Source organism: Gouania willdenowi, chromosome 1, assembly GCF_900634775.1.
Source record: "Gouania willdenowi chromosome 1, fGouWil2.1, whole genome shotgun sequence".
NCBI classification, from domain to species: Eukaryota; Metazoa; Chordata; class Actinopteri; order Blenniiformes; family Gobiesocidae; genus Gouania; species Gouania willdenowi.
The window spans coordinates 2,491,721-2,519,380 of record NC_041044.1 but is presented as its reverse complement, the minus strand read 5'-3'; the positions used below and the strand labels follow the sequence as shown (position 1 = coordinate 2,519,380).

The window sequence follows — 27,660 nt, the reverse complement described above, 5'->3', positions numbered from 1 at the left end:
GCAGAAAATATGGTGAAAAGAGGTAAAAGTGACAATAATGGGTCAACATATGTGACACTAGGTGGAAAAGTGGTGGAAAGGGTTTTTAAGTGCTGAACATAACAAAAATGTGGAAAGAAAACGTGATGAAAATAGGTTAAAATGTGGCAAGTTTGGTGTAGTTGCAGAAAAATGGTAAAAATAAGCAAAAATGATTGAAAAAGTGGTGAAATTAGATTTTTACTGTAGACGATTAGGGCCGATGAAGAAAACCCAAAACAGATCCAGTAGTAGAAGGGGGGAAAAAAAATCACAATTGTAAAATATTTTTCTTTTTCAAATCATGAGTTTTTTTAGTATTGATTTTTGTTTTTCTTTTAGTCTTCATTTTTAATTTTTTGTCTTAACCTTTGGCCTTTCTCCTTTTTCATCTGTTCCTATATGGACAACTGGGGGAAAGAAGAAAGGCCAAAACAAAAAAAGGCTAAATAAATAAAATCAAGTCTAAATAATAAAAAAGATTAAGACTAAAAATAATAAAGACTAAAGAAAAAAACTGGACCAAAAAAATCAACACTAAAAGAAAACTAAAATCAAGACTGAAAAAAATTATTAAACTGGCTCTGTGTTTTTCTCCCATTGGCCCCAATTCTCCTAATAACAGTTTTATTTATTTATTTTTCTTCCTACTAAAGGATTTGTTTTTTTGTTTTTTCCTCCATGTGACCCGTCTTTTATAACTTTAATTTATTCCGTCACACAGGCTAAAGGCTTTCTGTCATGTTCTGTTCTGGTTTAAGTGTGTCAGGTGGGTTAGCCTGTCAGACAACACTCTGGGTTCAACATGTGCTAGCGCGGGAAAACTTACTTCCTGCTTCCTGCAGAGCGCGTGTTGTTAGTCCGTGCTGGCTGTGATTAACACCCACACACACACACACACCGTGATGGCTGAACAGCAGCAGCCAGATCTACTAAACGGGTAAATATTCTACATTTAACCGACACTGGACTGGAATGTTGTTAACTCTGGTTTGTTTAATCCAGGATTTAATAACCTTTATGAAACTGAGCTACTTTATAGCTAAAGTCTTGTTATTGATTGAACAGATAACAGCTGCTAGTGTTCATCCTGAGATATAAACAGATTTAACAAAGTTTTATAGAACCAATAATCAATTATTTATTTATCAAATGCAGGAAAACGGAATACTTATCATTGACGCAGCTGTGGCCTTATATTGGCTATTGATTATCTATTGGCTGTCTATTGATTATCTATTAGCTATCTATTGATTATCTATTGGCTGTCTATTGATTATTAGGGCTGTAACGATTCACTCAACTCTCTATACGATTCTCTCACGATTTACAGTATTTTACAAAATGGGACTATACACAAATGACTGAAAAATATTCCTTTATTTTTTTGGGGAAAATACTATTTTTCATTGTCAAAAGATTCCCTTGATAAACTATTCAAAACAATGCAGTTTAACAAAAAATAAATCTTGAATGAAATAAATAAAGGAATAATACAAATGAAGAAGAAGCCTATTAATTTAAATTCTGGTTCTGTAGTAAACAATGCATAGCTGCATAATAGTTCTTTTTCTTTTTAAAAGTACAACTGAAAATGTTTTTTGTGTCTTAACAATTGGACTTTTTAAAAAAAAACACAAATTTTACTGTATTTATGTCAGATATTTGTTTGGACCAGCAGAGGGCACTGGTAACCCAGTGGTCAGTTGGCATGCAGAAATTCTTGCAGTAAAGAAGAGATGCTACGCACTAGCAGACGGAGCTAATAGAAAAACGTGACTCTTACAGATATTCTTTCGGTGCTATGGGGTTAGGAATCATATATGAACATGTTTAAGAGTAAAAAGCGGCCATAAAGAAAGTAGTAGCAGATTTCGCCCGCCGCCAACACTTTTAAACAAGATAAAGATAAATATATATAAAAAAAGTACTGCGATTCAATTTTCAGAAAATCGATTTGAACCGTGATGCCTATGAATCGATTTTTAACTGCCTTACGATTAATCCTTACATCCCTATTGGCTGACTATTGGACGTCTGTTGGGTATCTTACAATGTGAATATTCCCAGCAGAAGAGTCCAGAACTCTGGTTCCCACGGGTTTTATCCAGTTATTATCTCTGGATCCTCCCACATGGCATAAGGCATAACTTTCAGCACTTAGTAACAATGTAAGCAGGTTTTTTCACTGCTCTCTGTAGTGTCTTCTTTCTTCAGCCACCAGATGGCGTGCACTATGTTCTAAACATGGTTTTGAAACACAACTATCTCAGCCGTGGTCATTACATCACATGATTTGTACAAGAAATTTAAGAATCATATTTGTATTAATCTCATTTACAGTGTAAACGCCGTCCAGTTTGTCTCTGCAGTTGAGAACAGAGAGAAACCAGCTGTGTTAAGTCAAAAATATGATTTGAAGTTTTCATTATTCTTTTAATTGTTTTACATTCTGAGTCACATCTGAGGTCTTTATTCATTTGAATTACAGAAATCATCTTGACATTTAGCAGAAGACACTTTGTATCACTAAAACATTACACATCATCATCATCATATCTGCATAGATACTGTATGTTGGTGTCTGTTTACATCAGTACAAATATTAGCTGTAGGAACTAGATTTGAGAAAAAACAACGTATCTGTAAGTAAGTAAGTAGTTTATTTATAAAGCGCTTTTTGCAGATAAAATCACAAAGTTCTGTACAGAGTTGTGGTAGAAGTACAAGTGCAACACAATAGAATAATAAAACAAGAGTGCATAAATATCATAAGAACAGCAACATTAAAGGACAAATAAAAATTAAAATCCAGTAACTAAAAGCTTTTCTGTAAAGTGAAGTCTTTAAAAGTGACCACACAGTTGAGCTCCCTGAGAGACTGGTGCAGGTTATTCCAGAGTCTGGGAGCTACAGCCTGGAATGCCAGGTCTCCTCTGGTTTTAAATTGAGTTTTTGGGTCTTTAGGAGACCCTGACCTGAAGACCAAAGGATGAGTAGGGGCACAACAAGTCTGAGATATATTTAGGGGCCTGACCATGTAATGCTCGGAACGTGAGAACTAATATTTTATATTCTATGCGAAACTTAACTGGAAGCCAGTGCAGAGTAGCAAGAATGGGGTGATGTGAGGCTGGTTTTAACAGATGAGCCCAGATCACCAAGAGAGTTTTTAATGAGAGGATGTTTTTATCGGGAGCAATGATCAGAGTTTCTGTTTTGTTTGAATTTATCTGGAGATAATTTGATGACAACCAGTTTTTGATACAGGATATACAATTTAAAGAACTCTGATAAAATGTGAAACTCTGAGTCATTAAAGGAGCAGTACAACTTTATATCATCAGCATAAAAATTATAAGACACATTTTTAAAACCTCGGATCAACCGACCAAGAGGCATCAGATACAATAAAAACAAAACAGGCCCCAGAACAGAGCCATGGGCTACTCCACATGACAGGTTGGACATATTGGACATAACATCGTTAATAGCAACATTAAAGGTTCTTCCATTAATGTAAGAGGTAAACCATTGGAGAACAGTACCAGAAAACCCCATCTCAGATTTGAGTCGATCAACCAGTATACTGTGATCTACTGTATCAAAGGCAGCATCAGATCAAGTAAAACTAAAACTGTGTAACGACCAGAGTCAGTGGCCATCATCACGTCACTAGAAACTTTCAGAAGAGCAGTTTCAGTGGAGTGGATTGCTCTAAAACCAGATTGATATTCATCATAAATATCATGCTGTTCCATGTATGAGGTTAGCTGCTTAGCAACCATTTTCTCCATGATTTTAGACATGAAGGGAAGCTTAGATATGGGCCGGTAGTTTATAGGCTCCCCCGGATCAAGATTAGGTTTTTTAAGAATGGGTTTTATTATCGCATGTTTAAAAAAGTAGGGGACCGAGCCAGATAAAAGTGAGAGGTTTATCAATTTTACCACCCAAGGACCAACAACATCAAAAACGTTTAAAAGATTTTCAATAGTATTGAACAAAACCTTGGGGTTTCTGTTATTTTGCAAAACAAGATTAGTAAAATAAGCAGAGCGGGCATGCTTTATTAATTCATTTAGCTCCATTATCTTTTCTTTTAAATAGAGTCTGTGCACCTCTAGTTTAGTGGTTTTCCACATCCGTTCCACTTTTTAGGCAGCTTCTCCTAAAGCTAAAAATAGCTTCATTCATCCACGGACAAGGTTTCTTATTAGAGCCTGGAGTATTTTTAGCTGGTGCTACTGTGTCCAAAACAGACAGACAATGGCTATTGAAGTTTGTCATAAAAGTGTCAACATCATCACAACTAGCAAATGTAGTTGGATCGAAAGAGGCAGAAAATCCACTGATTGCTGCTTCATTAAGAATGCGTCTCCACTTTTTCACATTAGAAGTAGTCTGTACCAGTTTTATTGACAGATTAAATATGATACAGCAAAGGTCGCTTATTTGTAAGTGGGGGGGGGGGGGGGGTAGTTTGCTTTTTAAAGAGAAAATGAAATAATTCAATTTCACAGTGTTCTTTTATTTGAAAAACACATATAAAGTAAAGAACAAATTCCACAGGACACGTGCAAATGGTAAATGGTGGTAGTAGTAGAATAAATAAAATAAATAACATAAAATTAAACAAAAAAGGCATACATTGCATAAATTATCCATCAATCTATGCAATGTATGCTTGAAATAAAAATAATCAACAAAAGGAAAATTAAACATAGCCTATACAGCAACGGCTATAACCATAACAGAAACACTTCCCTACACATGGTTGGATTTGATTTTCTCCCGATTTCCTCACTGACATTGTCCGGGCGGACCATCCTTCACTGAGCGTCGTTTCCGGCCGGACAATAATAACGATTAAACCTCTTCTTATGCGGTGTAATCGTTATTATTATTACAACAATATTATTATTACAATAATATAATTACACCGCATAAGAAGAGGAAGAAGAGTCTTCTTCCTCTTCTTATGCGGTGTAATCGTTATTATTGTCCGGCTGGAAACGACGCTCAGTGAAGGATGGTCCGCCCGGACAATGTCGGGCAGAAATCAGGAGAAAATCGGGAGGGTTGGCAAGTATGTATTAAACACAAAAAACACTTTACATTTTAAGTGTTTATATATATGTATTGTCATTTCTAAGTTACATGTAAGTGTAATTTAAACAAGAATAGCTAAATAAATAAATCTATATATATAAAAGCTCACTGGTAAGTGCTGCTATTTGAGCTATTTTTAGAACAGGCCAGCGGGCGACTCATCTGGTCCTTACGGGCGACCTGGTGCCCGCGGGCACCGCGTTGGTGACCCCTGACCTAGATGGTCAATCATTAAACCAAAAGAAAAGACCAAATCTAAAGTATGACCTTTAGTGTGTGTTGGACCTGACACATGTTGCACAAAGTGAAAAGAGTCCATTAGAGACATCAGCTCAGCTGTCATAGGACAGGACGAATTATCAACATGTAGATTAAAATCACCAAGGATTAATACACTCTCCAGTTTAACAATAGATGACATACTTCTTATAGATATAACTTGTAGGAAACATTTGATTGTAAAATCTAATAGGTGTTATCATAAAGTATAGTTTTCTCTACTTTAGTTTGTAATATTCTACAACTAATTATAATTATTTTAGGGTTACGGTTAAAAATACATATATGACAAAAATGAACATTTTAGGGTTATTTCTGGATTAGGGTTAGGGGTAAAATAAAAGGGTTAGAGGGGTAGCTAAAAATAAATATGAGCTAAAATAAAACTGATGGTACTTAAGGTCACATGGTGCATCTATCACGTCACCTATGAGGGGCGTTCCCGTATGAATAGCCATGGCAAAAAAAAAAAAAAAAAAAAAAAACACATCTGAAAATAATTAAAAAAAAAAAGCAAACAAATTTGAAAACCACGTGAAAAGCTACAAAAAAAAATCCACGTGATAATCTAAAACACGTTAAAACGTAAAACCTGAAAAAACACGTGAAAATTGTGGATATACAGTATTTGTGAATGTTTTTGTGCTTTCCATTGTCAGTAATATCCTCACACTGTTATTGAATGTTAATGTCAGTTGTACGTCACTGCATTGTGTTACATTGTGATGTTTTGTTGTGTTTCCGTGTCTACAGCAACACCACTAAGAAAAGAGAAGATTACCTGGAGTGGCCAGAGTATTTCATGGCCGTAGCGTTCCTGTCAGCACAAAGGAGCAAAGACCCCAGCTCACAAGTGTGTTTGCACTATTTATTTTTATTTATTATCTCACCATCACCATCCTCTTTTCACTGTGAACGCAACAACTTTTATCACTAAAACGTGCTTTTATGATCTGAGAGTCACATGATCAACATTAGTACTTCATGGTTAATAGATATACAGTAATTCATTTATTTGCTTTTTTGTTTTTTTTATTTCAGTGTTTCTCAGATTTTTGTGTTTTAGATTTTCATCTAAAATAGTGATAATTGTTAATATCCTATTAATCATTGGTTAATCAAATTGTAGCACCCTGAATCTTAATCTAATCATGAGGTACCTTAGATGGAACACCCCTAGGGTATACGCATACCCCCATTTGAGAAACACTGACCAAAAACACACACAAACCCTTTGTTGTTTCCTGTGTTAAAGGTCCAGTATATTCTGTTACTTTTCACCATCATATCCATTTGTTCTAAGAAGCCCAACAACATAGTATTTGAGGTTTATTTTCTCAAACTCGCCTGTTTTCTGGAATTTTAGCCTCTGAAAAGTCACTTTCTGACCAACTCGAAAAACAGGCTGATTTGCGGCCTACTTATGCATATTCATGAGTGGGCGTGTCTGTAGACTATGACTCCACACACAATAGCTGATCACTAGTGATTATATTGAAGCTATGCACACACTCTTGTTATTGTTTTCAGTCAAAAAAACTGCACATTACAGTAAAACACATGGATATTTAAGGTTATTTTGATTTTGAGTTAGAAAACTGTTTCGTGATGTGAAGGTGGACCTTCATCCTTTCAGCGGCTGAACATTCTCTACCTCCTCTTCCTCCACAGGGACACACTCATCAATATCCTTACTACAAAAATGCACCTTGATAGAGATGTACTCAGGATTACACCATCTATCATTCACAAACAAAGCGAGACCAACCCCCCCCCCATTCCGCTTACCGCTATCAGTCGTCCAAGGAGTTCATGTCTGCAGAGCAGGTGTTATAGTTTAAGTAGTGACCATGTTAACTGGCGACCGACTGGAAGCGACTCGTGTGTATTTATTTGTATGACACAAATCATATACGTGTTCATTGTTTTATCGTTTCATCATTTTATACAGACTGTAGATTTTGTAAAAACTTAATAAAAACACACAGGGTTGAAGAAGTACGAAACACTTCCTGTTTACAACACCCGCTGTGAGTTCACTTTGCACTGGTGTTATGCACGTGACGCGTCCGCACACACAGCTGCAAATACAATCACATATTAACACTTTAAACAATTGTACAACGTAGATAAAAGCTACCCGGCATCGACATGGGCAGCTTAGCACCCTGGTCCTCTAACACATCTGCCTTTGCTGCGACCACTAGCTATGCTAAGGGAAGTCGGTCGCCAGTTAAATTGGTCGCCACTTAAACTTTAACACAGGAGGCCCTCGGTCTAGGACCGTCCTCTCGCCGCGTAAAAGTTGCAAGCCGTCCAATTCCACAACTGAGTCCGGTGTTCGCGCTGTCAGCCACAAATCCATAAACATCCCCTTGTGACACATCCTCAGTTCACGAGGGATGTCGGGTCTCACTACATAGGCTGGTGTAGCATTAGCACGGAGTGCTCAACAGCTGATTGGTGTAAAGTAAATGGGTCTGTGCCGCCGAGCAGTGACTCTCGTTGCTTGCAGACACAAGCAGCAGAAAAAGTTGTGCAGTTTGGGCGTCCACTGACGCTCTGGTGACGACATAATCCAAGATGGCGGCGGCCCGGACTACAGCTGACACTATTTAATGAGAGCCTTAAAAGACATGGATATAATGAAAAGAGTGGATGGACAGAGGCATAAACATGCAGACTTTCAGACGGACACACACGGACTTATTAAACACACATGGATCTTGGTAAACACGGTAAACGGAACAGGCTTCACCGGGCGGCTAGCACTAGGACCCGGAGGCGAAGTAAATGCGTCTCCGTACTGCATTCACAGGCTGTAATTTCACCAGTTTATCATTTTACCTGTTGTTAGAGCTACTATCGTTACCGGGGAGCAACTTTTTATTCCTGGTGATTGTTTTCAGGGTTTTACTGGGCTTTTTTACCGGTGATCCGTTCCCATCGCTCTTCCGCTCCGCGGTCCAAACTGAATCCGTAGCCACACACACACGCACACACTCTCACACAAACTGCAGGCGCGTTCTGAACGCATCTTATACAAACCCCACGTAAACAAACAGAGCAAGCCGTGAAAACAAATTAGTGCGGGCATTTAGGAATCGAAATGCAGACATCTTCGTAACAGTTCTGGAACCGGATGTTATGAACCGTTCCTATTTGGAACCGGTTCTCGGTGCACAACCCTACTTTTTACAAAATGTAGAATAACAAGGAAGGGAGGAAACAGAACTTTTTCAACTCTGTACCTCTGAATGAGGCTAAAGGGATTTATATCACTTTTTACATAATACCTCCCCTTTAATGCTCTGATTGGTCAATATTATTCTAATGCTGAATGTTGATCATGTGACCCTGCTGTGATAACGTGCTGTTAATCAATAGAGATTAGTTGTGTAGTTGGGTATTGTGTTGTTGTTGTGAAACCTGAGTCGTTCTCTTCCTGTAGGTCGGGGCGTGTATCGTGAACCAGGAGAATAAAATAGTTGGCATCGGTTACAATGGGATGCCCAATGGTTGTGATGACGACTTGTTGCCATGGAGTCGCTCTGCTGACAGTCGACTGAACACCAAGTATCCCTACGGTAGGAAGCATGGACACACACTCCACTGAGCACGTTACACACACACACACACACACACTCTCACAGTGAAACACACTGAGAAATACACACATCATAAACACGCACATACAGTGGGAAAAAGTATTTTTCCCCTTTCTGTTTTCTTATTTTCTGCATGTTTTCCACTCTTAAATGTTTCAGATCAAACCAATTTAAACATTAGTCAAAGATGACACAATGAAACACAAAACGCAATTTTTAAATGAAGGGTTTTATTCAGGAGGGGAAAAGAATGCAAAGCAACATGGCCCTGTGTGAAGTGTTTGCCCCCCCACCCCCCCGCTCCTGTTAAAATATAACTGTGGTTGATGATCACACCTGAGTTGAATTTGTGTAGCCACACAATTAACCAAAATTACCCCAAGAGCTCAGCGACGACTCATCCAAGAAGCGACAAAAGACCTCACAACAACATCTGAAGTGCTGCATGCATCACTTGCCTCAGTTAAGGTCAGTGTTCATGACTCCACCATAAGAAAGAAACTGGGCAAACATGGCCTGAATGGCAGAGTTCTAAGACCAAAACCACTGCTCGGCTAAAAGAACATTAAGACTCGTCTCATTTTTACCAGAAAACATCTTGATGATCCTCAAGACTTTTGGGAAAATATTCTGTGAACTGACGAGACAAAAGTTAAAAATTTTGGAAGGTCTGTGTCCCATTACATCTGGCATTTCAGAAAAAGAACATCATACCAACAGTAAAATATGGTGGTGGCAGTGTGATGGTCTGGGGCTGTTTCAGAATCTGGAAGACTTGCTGTGATAAATGGAAGCATGAATTCTGTTGTCTACCAAAAAATCCTGAAGGAGAATGTCCAGCCATCTGTTCATGACCTCAAACTGAAGCCAACGTAGGTTCTACAGCAGGACAATGGTCCAAAACACACCAGCAAGTCCACCTCTGAGTGGCCTCGTCAAAGTCCTGACCTCAATCTTATTGAAATGCTGTGTCATGACCTTAAAAAGGTGGTTCATGCTCCAACAATTCTGCAAAGATGAGTGGACCAAAATTCTTCTACAGCGTTGTAAAAACTCATTGTAGGTTATCGCAAACGCTTGACTGCAGTAGTTACTGCTAAGGATGGCCCACCAGTTATTAGGTTTAGGGGGCAAACACTTTTTTACACAGGGCCATGTAGCTTTGGATTTTTTTCTTCCTCATTTATTCATTTAAAAACTGCGTTTTGTGTTTACTTGTGTTATCTTTGACTAATGTTTAAATTTCTTTGATCTGAAACATTTAAGTGTGTAAAACATGCAAACAAGTAAGAAATCAGGAACACCACTGTAGAGAGGAACACACATGCACACAGAAAAATAGAAACATGCAAAGACACAGAAATGAACACACACAGAGAAACACACACTGACACAGAAACGCACACAGAGAAACATACAAACACACACAAAGAAATAATCACACATAGACTCACAGAAGCATATACAGGTGCTGGTCCTATAATTAGAATATCATGAAAAAGTTGATTTATTTCAGTAATTCCATTCAAAAAGTGAAACTTGTATAATGTATACATTCATTACACACAGACTGATATATTTCAAGTGCTTATTTATTCTAATGTTGATGATTATTACTGAAAACTAATGAAAACCTCAAATTGAATATCTCAGAAAATTAGAATATTGTGGAGCGATTCAAGATACCTGGTGCACCTGCAAAGACCTTTAAATGGTCTCCAGTCTAGTTCTGTAGGTCTACACAATCATGGAGAAAACTGCTGACCTGACAGTTGTCCAAAAGACGACCATTGACACCGTCAACAAGGAGGACCAGACAAAAAAGGTCATGGCTAAAGAGGCTGGTTGTTCACAGAGCTCTGTGTTCAAACACATTAATAGAGAGGTGAAGGGAAGGAGAAGATGTGGTAGAAAAAAGTCTACAAGCAATAGTGATAACCACGCCCCCTGGAGAGGATTGTGAAACAATCATTTAAAAATGTGGAGGAGATTCACAAAGAGTGACTGTAGCTGGTGTCAGTGCTTCAAGAACCACCACGTACAGACGTATGTAAGACATGGTTTCAGCTGTAGCATTCCTGGTGTTTAGCCACTCTTGAACCAGAGACAGCGTCAGAAGCGTCTCGTCTGGGCTAAAGACAAGAAGGACTGGACTGCTGCTGAGTGGTCCAAAGTGATGTTCTCTGATGAAAGTACATTTAGTCCTTTGGAAATCAAGGTCCCAGAGTCTGGAGGAAGAGAGGAGAGGAACAGAATACAAGTTGCTTGAGGTGGAGTGTAAAGTTTCCACAGTCAGTGATGGTTTGGGGTGCCATGTCATGTGCTGGTGTTGGTCCACTGTGTTTCCTGAGGTCCAAGGTCAACGCAACCGTCTACCAGGAAGTTTTAGAGCACTTCATGCTTCCTGCTGCTGACTAACTTTATGGAGATGCAGATTTCATTTTCCAACAGGACCTAACACCTGCACGCAGTGCCAAAGCTACCAGTACCTGGTTCAAGGACCATGGTATCCATGTTCTTGATTGTTCAGCAAACTCACCTGACCTTAACCACATAGAACATCTATGAGGTATTGTGAAGAGGTAGATGTGAGACACCAGACCCAACAATGCAGAAGAGCTGAAGGTCACTCTCAGAGCAACCTGGGCTCTCATAACACCTGAGCAGTGCCACAGACTGATCCACTCCATGCCACGCCCACTGCTGCAGTAATTCAGGCAAAAGGAGCCTCGATTAAGTATTGAGTGCATGATCATACTTTTCATCTTCATACTTTTCAGTTGGCCAACATTTCTAGAAATCTTTTTTTGTATCGGTCTTAAGTAATATTCTAATTTTATGAGATGGGATTTTCATTAGTTGTCAGTTTTAATCAACATTAAAATAAATAAACATTTGAAATATATCAGTCTGTGTGTAATGAATGAATATAATATACAAGTTTCACTTTTTGAATGGAATTACTGAAATAAATCTACTTTTTATGATATTCTAATTATATAATCAGCACCTGTTAAAAAAAAAAAAAAAAAAAAAAACTCATTGTAAGTTATCGCAAACGCTTGACTGCAGTAGTTACTGCTATGGATGACCCAACCAGTTATTAGGTTTAGGGGACAAACACTTTCACACAGAGCCATTTAGCTTTGGATTTTTTTCTTCTTCATTAATAAAACTGAAAACAGAATTTTGTGTTTACTTGTGTTATCTTTGACTAATTTTATTTATATTTGTTTGATGATCTGAAACATTTAAGTGTGGAAAACATGCAAAAAAGTAAGAAATCAGGAACTCCACTGTAGAGAGACACACACACACACACACACACACAAGCAAACATAGAAAAACAGAAACACGCAAAGACACACAAATTAACACACACAAACAAGCACAGACGCACAAAAACACACACAGACACACACTGACATAGGAACACACAGACACAAAAACAAGCAAACACACACAGAAACACACTGACAGTTTACAAGCACAAAAACATGCACACACACATAAACGCAGAACAGACAGAGAAACAAGCAGACATTCAGAAACGGACCCGCATTGAAACATGGAAACATACAAGGACACACACAAACACACAAAAACAAGCAGACACACAAACACGCGCATGGAAAAACACACAGAAACAGAAACAAGCACACACACACACACACACACACACTAAATGATAGTGATGCTTTCTAATGTGTGGTGATTCCAGATGCAGCCTGTAGAGGGAGCTGTGGTTTGATTGATTTGTCCTTTCTTCTATCTTTAGTCTCTCACTCCACAGACAGAAAACCTGACTTTGTCCTTTTAATATCATTTTTAAAGATAAAAGTCCACACATCCATTATTTGTTCAATCAAAACTTATGAAATTTAAAGATATTGTTTATTATAACATAACAGATAATGTTCAAAGAAAAAATAAGTACTAGTATCTACAGAGCAGCAAATACAGCCTAAGAGATCAATTTGTTTATTTGACCAAAAGCAATATTAGAACTAAAATGAAGATGTGTCTGTTCTAGGGGTTAAATTGTGGAATAATTTAATTTATAAAAAGAAAATGTCACAATATATTTCAGAGTTATGTGAAGCTGTCGGAATATGTTTGTGTTTTTTGTTAAATGTTGTATATAAAAGAAAGTATGTGTGTGTATATATATATATATATATATATATATAATCTTTTTTTTTTTTTTTTCATTATTTGAAAAAAGCCAACTCAAATGTACTTATTGAATGCTTGCATGTCTTTTGTGTGAGTTATTGGAAAAGGGAACTTGAATGTTATAATATGTTGACCATATTAGCATTTTTGCTTCTGCCTGTTTCAGTCTTGTTATATATTTTTAAATTTATTCTAGTTTTATTTTTGAATATTTTTTTGTTAGACTGAAACATAAACTCAAACTTAAAATTAAATCTGCAACTAACAATTCTTTTAATAATGGAATAATCAGTCAATAAATTAATCGATGAATCGAATTAAAAAAAACACATTTTGAATTTCAGTCTCTTTATTCGTCCTATTGTGAATGTAGTGTCAGGTCAACCTAAGGTAGACTTCATTAGCTCCACGTGTCCATATATCAGCAGTGAGAGAGTTTGTTTGCGTTAAATGCTGTCATCATTTCCTTTGAAGACATTTCATATTTTCTCTTCATGAGCTTTGTAAAATTCGTTGAGGGAAGAGTGTGACCTGGATTAAAGGTGAGGATCAGTGTTGGCGTCATAGGGGACATTCACGGGCAGTGCCCCCCCAGCTGAACTACTGTGTCCATTCACTGACAGCGGTCGGGAGTCTGCTGCATAGATATAATATACTGTGGTGTAATTGTTTTACATTTGTGCTATTGAACGTATCCTAGAGCTGTTGTTTGGATCAGCCAATAGAATGTGTATATGTCTATGGCCTGCTCTGTTGATTCATGTGACGTCACTCACATTGCTGCATCGCGACAAAGCGAGAGCACTAAAATCAGACAAAGGGTAGGAAGTGAAGCTTGAGAATCAATCAAAATGCCCATGTTTTGTGTATTTTATGGATGCTCCAATCGTTCTAACCTAGAAAAAGAAAATAGATTTTATAGAGTACCGAAGATTGTCGTTCACAAAAGTGAGAATTTTAAAAATCTCACAGAACAGCGCTGTAAAAAGTGGATTTTAAACCTACGTCTGTGGTTGGGAGGAGCAGAGTCTGCTGATGCCTGTATCCGTAGCGACCACTTGGTCAGAGGTATGTTAGCTTAGCGAGCTAACTTTGTTTTTGTGGCTGTGTTTATATAGCATTAGGTTGTCCTTAAATGCTCATTTACTATTATTTACCTTCTTTCTTTCACCCCTGCTGCACACTGTGCACATAAAGCTGAACACCCTAATGCTATTTCACTACATGTCATAAAGTACTATTCAGTAGTAAATATATATGTATGTGATAAACAAACCTCATGTATCCTTGACTGTCAGACTAGCAAGTTTGTTTACATTATAGCCGTTACTGCAAAGACGTTGTGGACTCACCCGCTCACAAAAAAGCGGAGGGTTTTTGTGCCCCCTCAGTTTTCTTAATTCCCCCCCATTTAATACTGCCTGGCGCCGACTCTGGTGAGGATTATTGTAGTGAAGCTTCATCTTCGACCATGGACACAGGCCTCATGTCACTGATAATCTTGTTGAGGGTAAGCGTTCATCATGAAGCCTGTCATTGTTTGTTTGTTGATGAAATGAGAAATATAGTATAGCAATAGTATGTATTATAGCACAATTCCTCTCTTCTTTACAAAACTGCTCCAAATGTGACAGATTGTGAGGGCATCTCCTGTGCACAGCACTCTTCAGATCACCCCACAGATCTTCAATGGGATCAGGTCTGGATTCTGGCTGGACCATTCCAAAACCTCCATCTGTTTCTGGTGAAGCCATTCTTTTGTTGATGTGGCTGTGTGCTTAGGGTCATTGTCGTGTTGAAAGATAAAGTTCCTCTTCAGCTTTCTAACAGAAGCCTGAAGGTTTTGTGGCAACACTGCCTGGTATTTGGAACTGTTCATAATTCCCTCCACCCTGACTAAGGCCACAGTTCCAGCTGAAGAAAAACATCCCCAAAGCATGATGCTGCCACCACCATGCTTCACTGTAGGTATGGTGTTCTTTTGGTGATGAGCAGTGTTGTTTTTGCACCAAATTGTGTCCATACCAGCCTGTCATTGGCTGATCTTGTTAGATCTCTGAAGCTAAGCAGGCCTGGCCCTTGTTAGTAGTTGGATGGAGACCACTGAGAATTCCCGGTTCCACAATTGGGGACAGTCGCTCCAGTGGTATCTGTCATTGTGTCCCTAGACAACAACTAGGTAAGACACTTCACCCACATTGTCAAGTATGAATGTAGTGTGTGAGTGAGTGTTGGTGGTGGTGGGAGGGGCCGATGGTGCAATATGGCAGCCTCACTTCCATCAGTCTGCCCCAGGGCAGCTGTGGCTACAATAGTAGCTTACCACCACTAAGTGTGGAGTGAAAGGTTAATGCCTTAATTCTGTAATGCGCTTTGAGTGTCTATGATAAAGCGCTATATAAAATCCAATGCATTATTATTAAAGATACCTTTCGGAATTATGGCCGAAAAGTTCAAGCTGGGTTTCATCGGACCATAACACATTTTCCCTCATGCGTTTGGGAGACTTCAAATGTGTTCTTGCAAAATGAAGCCGGTGTCACGTACTGAGTTTACCTCCTTACGTTATAATCCTAACCTAATCCAATAAACAAATAAAACACTTGTTCGTTCACTTTGAAAACATCCATCCATCCAATTTCAGACCCACTTATTCCTGTTTGTCAGGGTCGTGGGGTCAGCTGGTGCCAATCTCTGGCTCTCATTGGGCACTGGGCGGGAGTACACCCTGGATAGGGTGCCAGTCCATCGCAGGGCCACTTTGAAAACAAAAATAAACAAATTAATTTTTTATTTTTTTAGGGAAAATTCATTTTACAGTAGTGCTTATGTGTGCGCATAAGCATATACAATCTCAGTATGATGCACATTCAGATGGATGTTTTTCTTGGTGAGATAAGTACGGTGGCTGGGAAGTGTCAGGTGAATGCATTTACAGAAACCAACACAAATGCAAAATGGCCACAACGGAAGTGTTTCCACAGTGGAAGTGTTTCCGACGGACCGGTATTATGATATGATGGCCTGATATGAAAAATATGAGAGTATCCTAATCAACCTTCACTTACTTTCATACGCGTTTCAATGTCTTCTTCTTGTTCTTCCCTGTTCTGGCGGGTTAAAAACATCCGCTAGAAACGTGTCCGTCTGTAATACCGGTCCATCGGAAACACTTCCGTTGTGGCCATTTTGCATTCGTGTTGTGACCTTTTTGCATTTGTGTTAATTTCTTTAAATGCATTCACCTGACACTTCCCAGCCACCGTAGATAAGGCTTTCGTCTTGCCACCCTACCCCATAGCCCAGACATATGAAGAAGATGGGAGATAGTTGTCACATGTACTACACAGCCAGTACTTGTCAGAAATTCCTGCAGCTCCTTCAATGTTGCTGTTGTCCTCTTGGCAGCCTCGCAGACCACTTTTCTTCTCATCTTGTCATCAATTTTGGATGGACGTCCTGTTCTTGGTAAAGTCACTGTTGTGCCATATTTTCTCCACTTGATGATGACTGTCTTCACTGTGTTCCATGTTATATTTAATTCCTTGGAAATTATTTTGTACCCTTCCCCTGACTGATATCTTTGAACAATGAGATCCTTCTGATGCTTTGGAAGCTCTCTGTGGACCATGGATTGTGCTGGAAGATGTGGCTACAAAAATTTGAGGAAAAGCTACTAGAAGAACTGATCTTTATTTGGGGTTAATCAGAGGTGTGTGCTGACTCCAATTTAACATGAGTTTGAATGTGATTGGTTAAATCTGAACACAGCCCCGCCCCCAGTTATAAGTGTGTGTGCACACTTTGGAACCTCATTCTCTGTTTTTTTATTTTTACTTCACCTCAATGAAAGGTTTCAGTTTGTTTTTCAATTGCATTGTACAGGTTATAGGTCACATTAAAGGTGGATTAAGTTGTGAAACGATTATTTGGATCAATATTTTAATTATTAATCACGATTATCGTTTTAGGGAAAGCGTCTGTATTTTTATTTTACAACTTTTAAACAAACAATATGTGAACAGTTCAGAGTGCAAAAGAAAATGCTTTAAACAAGAATATTGATGAATTTAGCCGCAAGCGGCGATAAGCTGCGCCGCCTTTGCCGCTGTGCTTTCACCAAATTGCCACGCCTACGGCAATCTGCGTCACCTTTGCCGTGCCGTTTTTGTTGTGCCACATTTGATGATATGCCTCAAGTTCATACAAAGCTATAATATAACAGTGAATTTTATACTATCAATGTATTATTATTGATTTGTTTAGACAGTAAAGTACTATTGAGATATAAACTTAGACATATTTATGATTTTTGTTGTTGTACTAACACATCCAAGAACAATGCTGTTGTAGTAGTAGTAGTAGTAGTAAACACAAAATGGAGAGAATCTCGATACAAAATAACACGATAAAAAATAAAGCATGCGTCTCATTGACTTTTTTGATCGGAAAGCCAAAACAAGTTTGTGAAAAACTCCATACATTTCTTATTTATTTTTTTCCCATAGTAAATTGTCTTCACTCTGTAGGGGGCGCTACCGCATCAATGTCTGTTTCCCACATTGAGCTGGTTTAAGGCTGGGTGTTTAACAACTGATTCACATTTGACGCAAATCAGAGTTCATATGTGAAAATGGGAGCATTTTCAAAAAATTTAATATTTTGTCATTTTTCCCAAAATTCACGGCTCCGCCCTGCAAACACTGTAAAAGTTATCAAAAATCCTTGGATCAGTTTCAGTGTCCCACTTCTCTAGATGATCTCTAGCAATTTTGAACGCCATCAGTAAAACGCCCTAGGAGAAATGCGTTAAAATACATCGTGAGTGAAAATGGCAATTTTCAATTCAAGATTCTAGACTTCCTGTGTGTCTTTTGGCGTGGTCCTAATAATATTTTTTATTTGTCTTGTCATGGTCTACTTCTGTGTCAAGTTTCATGATTATACGATTAATTTTTGGCAATTCCTATCTCGTAATGGATTTTTGGTGTACTTAAGGGCGCTGGCGCGTCAGATTTTTGGAAATAGCCAGAAATTAGAGAAACACGCAATTTAATTTTCGAGACTCTACATATTGGTTCAGTGGGTGAAAAGTAGGTGAGTTAGTTCCGACACCGGGAAACAAAGAAGAAAGAAATAAAGAATAATACTCCAGCACAATAACAATGTTTTCCCTTATTTGAGTACCATGAACTATACATTTTCGGAAAGCACGGGGGCATGCCTACAACATGACAAGGGTTCCTGGTCACTTGGCGTTTGCATAGGCTCCGCCCCTTCCCTCGTAGTGTAGCCACTACGAGAGCAAGAGGCGCTTTGCCAGCTCGTTGCGCTTGGGCCTAAATACTCAAATTTACCAAATAATTTGCTAAAATTTAGTCTCAGTTAAGTATAAATACACTGTTACAAAGTGCAACTCCTTGAAAACAATTACTGCGTATAAAGAAAAGTTAAGAACATTAGGCTTAAACCTACAGGTTTTGAGCAATAAACACCAGCCTGTCAACGTGTGTGTGTGTGTGTGTGTGTGTGTGTGTGTGTGTGTGTGTGTGTGTGTGTGTGTGTGTGTGTGTGTGTGTGTGTGTGTGTGTGTGTGTGTGTGTGTGTGTGTGTGTGTGTGTGTGTGTGTGTGTGTGTGTGTGTGTGTGTGTGTGTGTGTGTGTGTGTGCGCGCGCGCGTGTGCGTGTGCGTGTGCGTGCGTGCGTGCGCGCGCGTCCTTAGCCTAGCAATAACATTAACCTAGCATTAGCGTTAGCCTACCACTCCCATTAGCCTAGTATTAGCATTAGCCTAGCACTCACGATAGCTTAGCATTAGCCTAGCTTTAGCAATAACCTGGCTGTGCAGAGGATATACACAGAGCTCTATGGACGCATAGCTCCAGTGAGCTCCTATGTTTATGTTCATCTCCATGTTTTGACTCAAACTCTTGTGTCGCGTTAATGGTAAGGAGCATCAGGCCAGAATCAGCTGATCAGCAGCGTAATTTACGCAGCGATGGAACAAGGTTCACATCTGAGTGTGTGTGACACAGCGCTACTCAGGAGCTCAGACCTGTTGGATGATGTTTCCCATGGACTGATGAGAGCAAATTTAGCAGACACATTAAATTAGGTGGAAAAAACTAACATTAGGTTTTAAAGTTTATTAAACAGCACTTTTGTTGATTTAGTTTTCTACATTATTAAATGTTTGTGCAGAAGTCCACATGCCTTCAATTTAACTTTTTCAAATGTCATTTTGACATAGCAAAATGTTAATTTAAATAGGGCGGTCTCAACCACGTCTATATGCCGCCTATTAGTGCCACAATGTTAGTGAATTCCCCACAGCAGGTGAAGAAACATCACCACCAAAGGATTTAGGGACGCACCTGTTTTACTACCCTTTATTTCAGACGTTAGTGAATCTGCCCCAAAGAATTTTTTTGTTTTTTCAGTTTTTTGATTTCTTGTCCCTGCTCGAAAAAAACAAATAAATGAAACATCTATCATCTAACTAATTTCCTATCTATTTGTTACCTTTTAGGATTCCTAATCAATGAAAATATAGGTTTTAATATTTTCTGAAATGGTGAAATGTGGGAAAGCTTGATATGAAACGTACTTTAATAATTGTCTACTACATACTGTATGTGTAGAACTGTACATAGAACTGTAACATGGTTTCCCAGTTTTGCATTAAATTATCATTTACATTTTTTATAGAACTAGTACAGTGCCCGTCAGAAGTATGTATTAGTGGGAGGAGCTTAAGTAGAGTTGTCAATTATGGACAAATGAGTATGTGTTTAAAGGTTGGATGTACATAGAGGTGTACATACTCTGTACTCTGTGTTATAAAGGAGTTTATTTGTGGGTGCAAAGTAAAATAGTGTGTGTGATTTCTCTGTTTTAATTCTATGAGACATGAACATGATAAGTGTTAGTCTTGTTTTTTTACTTTTATATTTTTGTCGCACACATGCACATACTTCATCACAGGTTGTTGCAACACCAAACAAGTCGCAACTCTCTCTCTAAACAGCTCTGTGTGCGTTCAGCATGTACATCCAAGGTGCGCATTTGGTTATATAGCACGTGGTGAAAATATCAGCGTTTATAATGTCGTATCTTTGGAGAAACTGTTTGCTTTCAACACAGCCGCAGCCATTGCCCGCCAATAACTTCCGGGTCCCGTCCGTCCGGTCTAAACAGCGAGCGATCAAACAAACATGAAAATAAATGTTTTGAAATCACCAGTTAAGTCTAAAATGACGCAGGTACACATTCAGGCTATGTGGAAGCTGTTCATAGGGTTTCAGGTCAAACAAACACAGATTCAGGGAGAAATTCACTCCACCAACACACACACACGCACACACACACACGCACGCAGACCTGTCTTGCTTTATAGATAGATTTTCATGACAATTACAAAGTGAATTATTTGAACCCAATTACAATTTAATTACAGTAACGACAGCAACAGATTAAATGAAATACAATATAATACAATTAGGGCTGCCAACTTTGCTGGTTTGGTCGATGCCGTCGTGGTCGACCAAGATTTTCATTGGTCGACCAGCAATAATATCAGTTTCTATACCGTTAAAAAAAAAAAAAAATTCAATGCATTTATATAGGTGATCAGGATTAAATATCAATATAATGTATTTTATGCCTAAACATGATTCTATGTCCAGCAACAGTTGTGTGTGAGTAAGTGCTGCGCTGCAAAAAAAAAAGAAAAAGTGCTTCAGCTGACATTACACAGTGCTCTGTCCTCAGATATGTAAATAGATCTACTGTTGTCTCTGGTGCCACGGGGCACATTGTGCACCTGTGTTTGACGTGCGTTTGTTTCCCGGGGCACTGATCTGATGTTGACATCGTTTATTAATAAAATGGTAAATGGACTTGATTTATATAGAGCTTTATCACCACTGAAACAGTCTCAAAGCGCTTTACATATCAGCTCATTCACCCAATCACTCTCACATTCACACACCAGTGGGACAGGACTGACATGCAAGGCGCTAGTCGACCACTGGGAGCAACTTAGGGTTCAGTGTCTTGCCCAAGGACACTTCGACACATAGTCAGGTACTGGGATCGAACCCCCAACCTCTCAATCAGAAGACGACCCGCTACCACCTGAGCCACGGTCTGAGCAGGATTACCACTAAAACAAATGTAATTAGAACTGCAAGCAGTTATGAAAGGGGGCCAAGCCGTCGCGTGCGACTCGGCCTCCAGGTTTTGCGGAGCCTGTGGAAGTACGTCACAAAGGATGACGGGCCTGTGGCGAGCGTCAGGACACAGGCCAATGTGCCATTTGCTGTGAACAAGTGGATATGGAGTTTTGGAAGATGTGAAAAAAAAATAAAATCACATCTTCACACTTTGTAAATACCTAATGTCTGTCAGACCTGTAGGTTTCACTTTTGCTTTGTCTGGTTCTGGTCAAAGCTTGAATGAGGTTCATATCATAAATAGTCTGTGTTTAAAAGTCAATCAGCACCTGTTCATTCATTCTCAGTTTAGTTTTTTATTTTTTTGGTCGACTAATCGCTACGTGTGCCACAGTCTTGGTCGACCAACCATTTCCTTGGTTGACTACAGCCCTAATTACAATTATAAGAATAGAATACACTCAACAGCCCTGCCAAGAACCCTGAATTGTAATCACGTAATTGATAATTACTTACAATTATGGCTTAATTATCATTTTAAAAATCTGTTGCTGTTGTAATCATAATTGAATTGTGATTGAGTTCAGATAATTGACTTTGTAATTGTAATTAAGGCTGCAACAACGAATAACATAAAAATCGACTATTAAAAGAGTTTGCAACAAATTTCATTATCGATTCGTGACACAGAACCATTTACAGAGCTTTGTGTGCGCGCACCACGAGTGTTTGTATGTTTATATATATATATACACACAGTATAGCCATGCATGCTGATGAATAGTTGACTTAACTGGCGTACTGTAGTTTTGTATGAAGTAAAGATTGACAAGGAACAGAGATATATTTGCTTAATGTTTTAATGTTTTAGTGACAATATTAAGTTTAAGATATAAAAAAACAACTTCAGCTTTACTTCCCTAAATTATACAGTTATACATTTCCACTGAGATGAAATGCCTGCATGTCTTTATACTTTTTTGTTGATTTTAGGAAACTATAACCAAATGTTGTGTAATGGTTCCCACAGTGTGCCATGCAGAGCTGAATGCCATTATGAACAAGAACAGTGCTGATGTGAAGGGTTGCACCATGTATGTGGCTTTGTTCCCCTGCAACGAGTGTGCCAAGCTCATCATCCAGGCAGGTGGGTGTCCACGCCCTGGAATTATGAATTCAGTCACAGGAATGCATTAGACCGGTTTTACTTGACCACAAAAACACACAGACTCTTGTCAGTAGAGCCCTATGTCTTCCACTCTAACTGAATAATGGGATGACTAATATAGGGCCCTATAAAATCCACGGTAATGGAATCGCGGATGGAATCACGGAATCGACCAATGAAAACAGAATCTACTGTTGAACACGGAAATGGACAGAATTGGGATGAAACTCCGTCATCGTGAGGAAAAGGACGTTTTTTGGGGGGAAATGTTTCTGGGGACCACTCAATAGATGCAACGCCCTCTCCTTCTCGTCCTGGCCACTTCAAACACACCTAAACCACCCCAAACACTGTCTAAACTGCCAAAAAAGTATAACTTGCTGTCAGAATAATTCATGTCAGCATAACTTACAGTATATCTACCTTTTAATTGGCGCTTACACATGGTTGTAAATTACACTTGTATTTTGACATCCATTTTTGTTTAATTATGGCTTTCTTTTATTATTATTATTATTATTATTATTATTATTATTCATTTTGTTTCCTCACAGGAGTTGAAAAACAACATTTTCTGGAAAAAAGGATCAGATATTTCTTTAAAAACCCATCATTTTAAAATATAAATGTGGGAAACACTGAATTTGGAAAAAAATAAAATGTTTTTATAGTGCCCTAGGTATGTCCCCTTAGTGTTGGCCAGTTATTCACCAGTGCAACTGAGAACAAAGTATAAACAGTGGAGAAAGAAAGGACGGCTGGTAAAAGTCACATGATCAACAAAGAAAGCTTGTCCAGACCAAAAGAGGAAAGAAACAAAGCAAATGATAAAAAAGACTATAAAAGCAGCAGCTCAGCTACTGGTGTTAAGTAACAAAGCAAAAAACAATACAAATGTTTGGTACTTTTACTTTAACATCACAATTCTTCATATATATTGTAATTGTTTTTCACAAACCAGTGGTGTATTGGTTTATTTTGCCGTATTGTACTCTTTAGAGTGTTTAAGATTACATAATTAATGTGTTAAAATAGAATAATATCCCCCTCAGACCCCCATGCAATGTATTTTATGTCACTTTTTTCATGCCTTTGGTGTTTGCATGTCTGATATTTTCTGTCACAAAGCAGAGCAGGTCTCTTCCCTAAATGTAAAGTCAAAAGTCATGTGGTACGACCACACCAATAATTTTCTCAATTATGTTCCTGAGCTGGATTCAGAAGGAAGTAATTTTTAATGCTTTTGTTTGTTAATTTTCAAATTTCTCTCTCTCATGTACTCCCTGTAGTGCCATTCAGTACCCTTAGGGGTACATGTACCCCCATTTAAGAAACACTGCTATAGACACTATAAGCATCAAAACTATTGTTCTTATCCAAAATACTTTGATTAACCATGACTCTGATATTATAAATGCATCAACACATAAAATACACACAACGTCCATTTTGGCAAAAACATTTTTTGTACATTTTGAATGTTGTATTTTTGTATTACACACATTTGTTCCACAGTTATGAGCTAGAGTGTGTTTATTGATGTTTCTTTGTATTAATACTCAGGTCTGAAGGAGATTGTGTATCTCTCTGATAAGTATCATGACACACTGGAGATGACTGCTTCCAGAAGACTACTGAGCATGGCAGGAATACCGTACAGGTGAGATACAGATGAAGTGGTAGAGGGGTCATCTTTTGATCCAGAGGTTGGGGGTTTGATCCCAGTGCTAAAACTGTTTGTATGACTTAACTACTATTAAATGTCCAAAAATGGTACCAAACAATACGACCCCCTTCAGGATCTAATACCAAGGCTTGAGGAGCTGCAACATAAACAGGACGCCACACAGAAATCAAGGTTTATCAATGTATTTATTAACAAAATTGTAAAAGTAGCAACAGATCGAACTAAAAGAGACTGGAGACCCTGGCTCTGGAGCCTCATGTGGCTCTTTGAGTCCTTTGCCATGGCTCCATATAGCTTTAAAAAAATACTGAAATAAAGAGTTATTTTTTTACAGAGGCTATTAATGATTAATGACAAATAAAATCATGATATAACAATTTGTTAACTTAAAAATAAATCACGTTGTGCACCTTCCTACTTCATCTCCTGCAACATCTACAGACCATCAACTTTCCTGCCCCTGTGGTTAACCTTAAGTTTTAAATCCCTGGTAAGAAACTAAACCAACAAAAACACTATTCTGGAAGAAAACAGAGATTTTAATTGTGTGAGAACAGATTCTTGTAACTACCAATGTGCCGGTTAAATATGCATGTTTTATGTGTGGCAAGAAATTAGCAATTAGCATGTGTTGATCACTTGATCATGCATTAATACATTAAATACATTAACATAAAAAATATTATTTATATAAATTGTGTTCATGTAAACTGAAATGCGTAAGAATTTGAAAATGCAAGACACAGTTTTGTTATTTTTTTGTCAATTCATTTTATTTTATTTTAAACTGTTTTTAAGTTGCCATTTACTTGATCAAATCAAATTAAATCAAACATTATTCTATATAATTTTAACTGTATAGAATTTAATACACTGTATTGTATACATTGAGGCGGTATTTTTCCGGCTCCAGGAGGACTTTATTCGGGGTGAGATGAGGTTAAATGGCTCCTTTGAGAGTAAAGGTTGCAGACCCCTGCCCTGGCTAAACTGAACAAAAGTAGGGAGGACATTGAGTCGTTATACAGGGCCGTCGACCCAGCGTCCACCCTCTAAACTACATAAAGTTATAAAACACTAAACCTACATAAAAACCAAAAACAGAACTACCAGAAACCCCCAGCCTAAAATAAAATAACAAACTTACAGATGATGTCGAGTGGTGAGCTGAAGAACTCTCCCTGTATGTCTGATGATGTACCTCCTTCCTTCTGGTCCTCTCAGCCCTTTATAAGCTCCTCCTCCGTCTCCTGATTACTGATGTGAATCAGATTTGTTTGGTGAGAGGGAGGAAAGGCTAAAAGGCCATGAGGCACCAGCCGTAACAATAGGGTTAATAGAGTCAACTACTGGTAGTTTTACCAGTAGCGTCCTGATGGAGACCAGGTGGTGGGAACACATTACACCAATTTGAGAATCACTGCATTGGCTTTCAGGTTCTCTTTCATAATATTTTGTTCAATGTTTCACTATGGGATGCAGCCCTCAGAAGCAGCAATCTCATTACGCCGATCCTGATTGGCTGGTGAAACGTATCCATCCGCCACAAGTAGTCCCACCTACGATCAGTAGTGGAGGCAGAGGGCACTGCATCATTCAAACACCTCTTCTCACTCGGAGCATACAGTATCTCGCGTCCTCAACTAGCTAGCTTAACTGTCTATGGACGGATCTTATATAGCAGGTGTCAATCAGGTGTGTTGGAAGAGGGAAACGTCTAAAACATGCTGGATAGTGGCTCTTGAGGACCAGGATTGGCCACCCCTGTTATATAGCTTCTGTCGCCGGGCGATAATAGTTTTTTAGATGCCTTTTTGCTTTTTTTGGTCACACCAAATCGAACAGTGCTTACCTTGCCCTCCACACTCGGCTAGCATGGTCCTCAACATTCTGCCACGGCTGTCGAGTCCCGGGCGTTAACACTCTTGTTGACGGCCCGGCTCCACACCTCGATGCCCCACCAATGGCTATCAAGCTTCTGGACATAACGCACCAGTTGCCGCTTCGGCCTAACACTGCCCTTGACGTCCATCACGACCGTCAGGCACTGGTTGTTTCCTTCCTCAACTAGCACACCAGCTAGCCGCCACATGTTAGCAAGCTAGCTAACCACCGTGTCTCCCTGCCTGCACACCTGCTCGCCAGGGATGGAGGCCTACACTTGAGTGTCTGGAGACTCCGAAGCCTGACTCTACAGATGGGGGAACAAGATAATGGGCAGAGACACACACCAGGTTTGTTCAACAAGCACACCAAGCTAGCCTGTCTGCTCTTGACCATCACCTTCACCCACATGGCGTTGCCGTCCCAGCGGATGAGGAGGAGGGGACTCCGATGGAGACCATGGCCACTCCCATTACCAGCTGGGTCTCCCAGCTTGACCTGATGTGTCCTTGAACTGGACTCCGGGGAGGATGAAGACGCCACCTCTGAACTCCTTATTTCAGAGGACGATGAGGAAGACAATGTCTTCGTCACTCCAGCTCGGGTTGCACAGCTTGCTGCCTCCATTGCCTCTCGGGAGGGAGATGAAGGGCTTTATGCATTTCCCCCACTGACCCTGTTGCACGCACTGATCCGGATGGATGAACACATAGTGTAGGGGGTGACATTACTCCTTAGGGGAGCAAAATTACAACGTTGGGGGCCGCTACGCTCACCAGCGCTGGCGAGAACCCTGACACTTACGTCCCCACGTCTCAAACTCTGCTTTAGAAGATGCTCTAGTGCTCAGATGTATTAAATACAGCTGCTCTGTGAGTCCAAGGACAAGTTGGTCCATTTCCAGACAGCGTACTGACTGCAGCGTTAAGTCATGTATTTACAACATCCTGGAAGGAGCAAAGAATGTCTGTCCTGTTATGAGGACATGAGACTTGTTACCTCTAAAAAACCTAAACATCACAGTTCACACACAATCAAGAAATATCTCCATAGAGAAATGTTTTACTTTTCAGCAACATTTAATGAGTAATAAACTGACTAACCCTAATTGCAAATTGTTTGACAAAGACACACGACTGCAGTAATGTTGTCACGCCCTAAGGTGTCTGTTTTCTTTGTGTTGGCAGGCAGTTCAAGCCAAAGAGGACCAAGATTGTCATTGATTTTGATTCTATTAACCACTATGGAATGCTGAGCTGAGCAGTGGAACAGCATTCCACAGTGATCCACATGACGTCTGATCAGATGTGTGTGGATGAGATGTTTTTATTCTATTTTTCTCTCTTTTAAAGAAGTCTCACACTTGTGTAGATTACCCTTGATTCTTAGATGTGTCACATTGTCCACGTTGACAAAGGAAGTGATGGATGTTGGCCAGTCAGTGTGGGTTCACACTGTGGCCGTGATTTTAATGCTGTGAAAATAAAAGCATTAATGATTCTAAAGCGTCCGTCTTTCTGTTTCAAACCAGTCTGATGATAATGGCTGTTTATTT

General features: G+C 39.1%; 1 protein-coding gene across 1 annotated transcript; it reads left to right on the top strand.

The window, feature by feature from the left end:
* The first annotated feature begins 842 nt into the window (after positions 1-842).
* Positions 843-27,610, top strand: LOC114470260 (deoxycytidylate deaminase-like). Its single transcript, XM_028458338.1, has 6 exons — positions 843-958; positions 6,163-6,262; positions 8,861-8,996; positions 22,397-22,513; positions 24,098-24,194; positions 27,293-27,610. Exons 1-6 carry the CDS (start codon positions 924-926, stop codon positions 27,363-27,365), a joined length of 558 nt encoding a protein of 185 aa, XP_028314139.1. The 5' UTR covers positions 843-923; the 3' UTR covers positions 27,366-27,610.
* Positions 27,611-27,660: the final 50 nt, after the last annotated feature.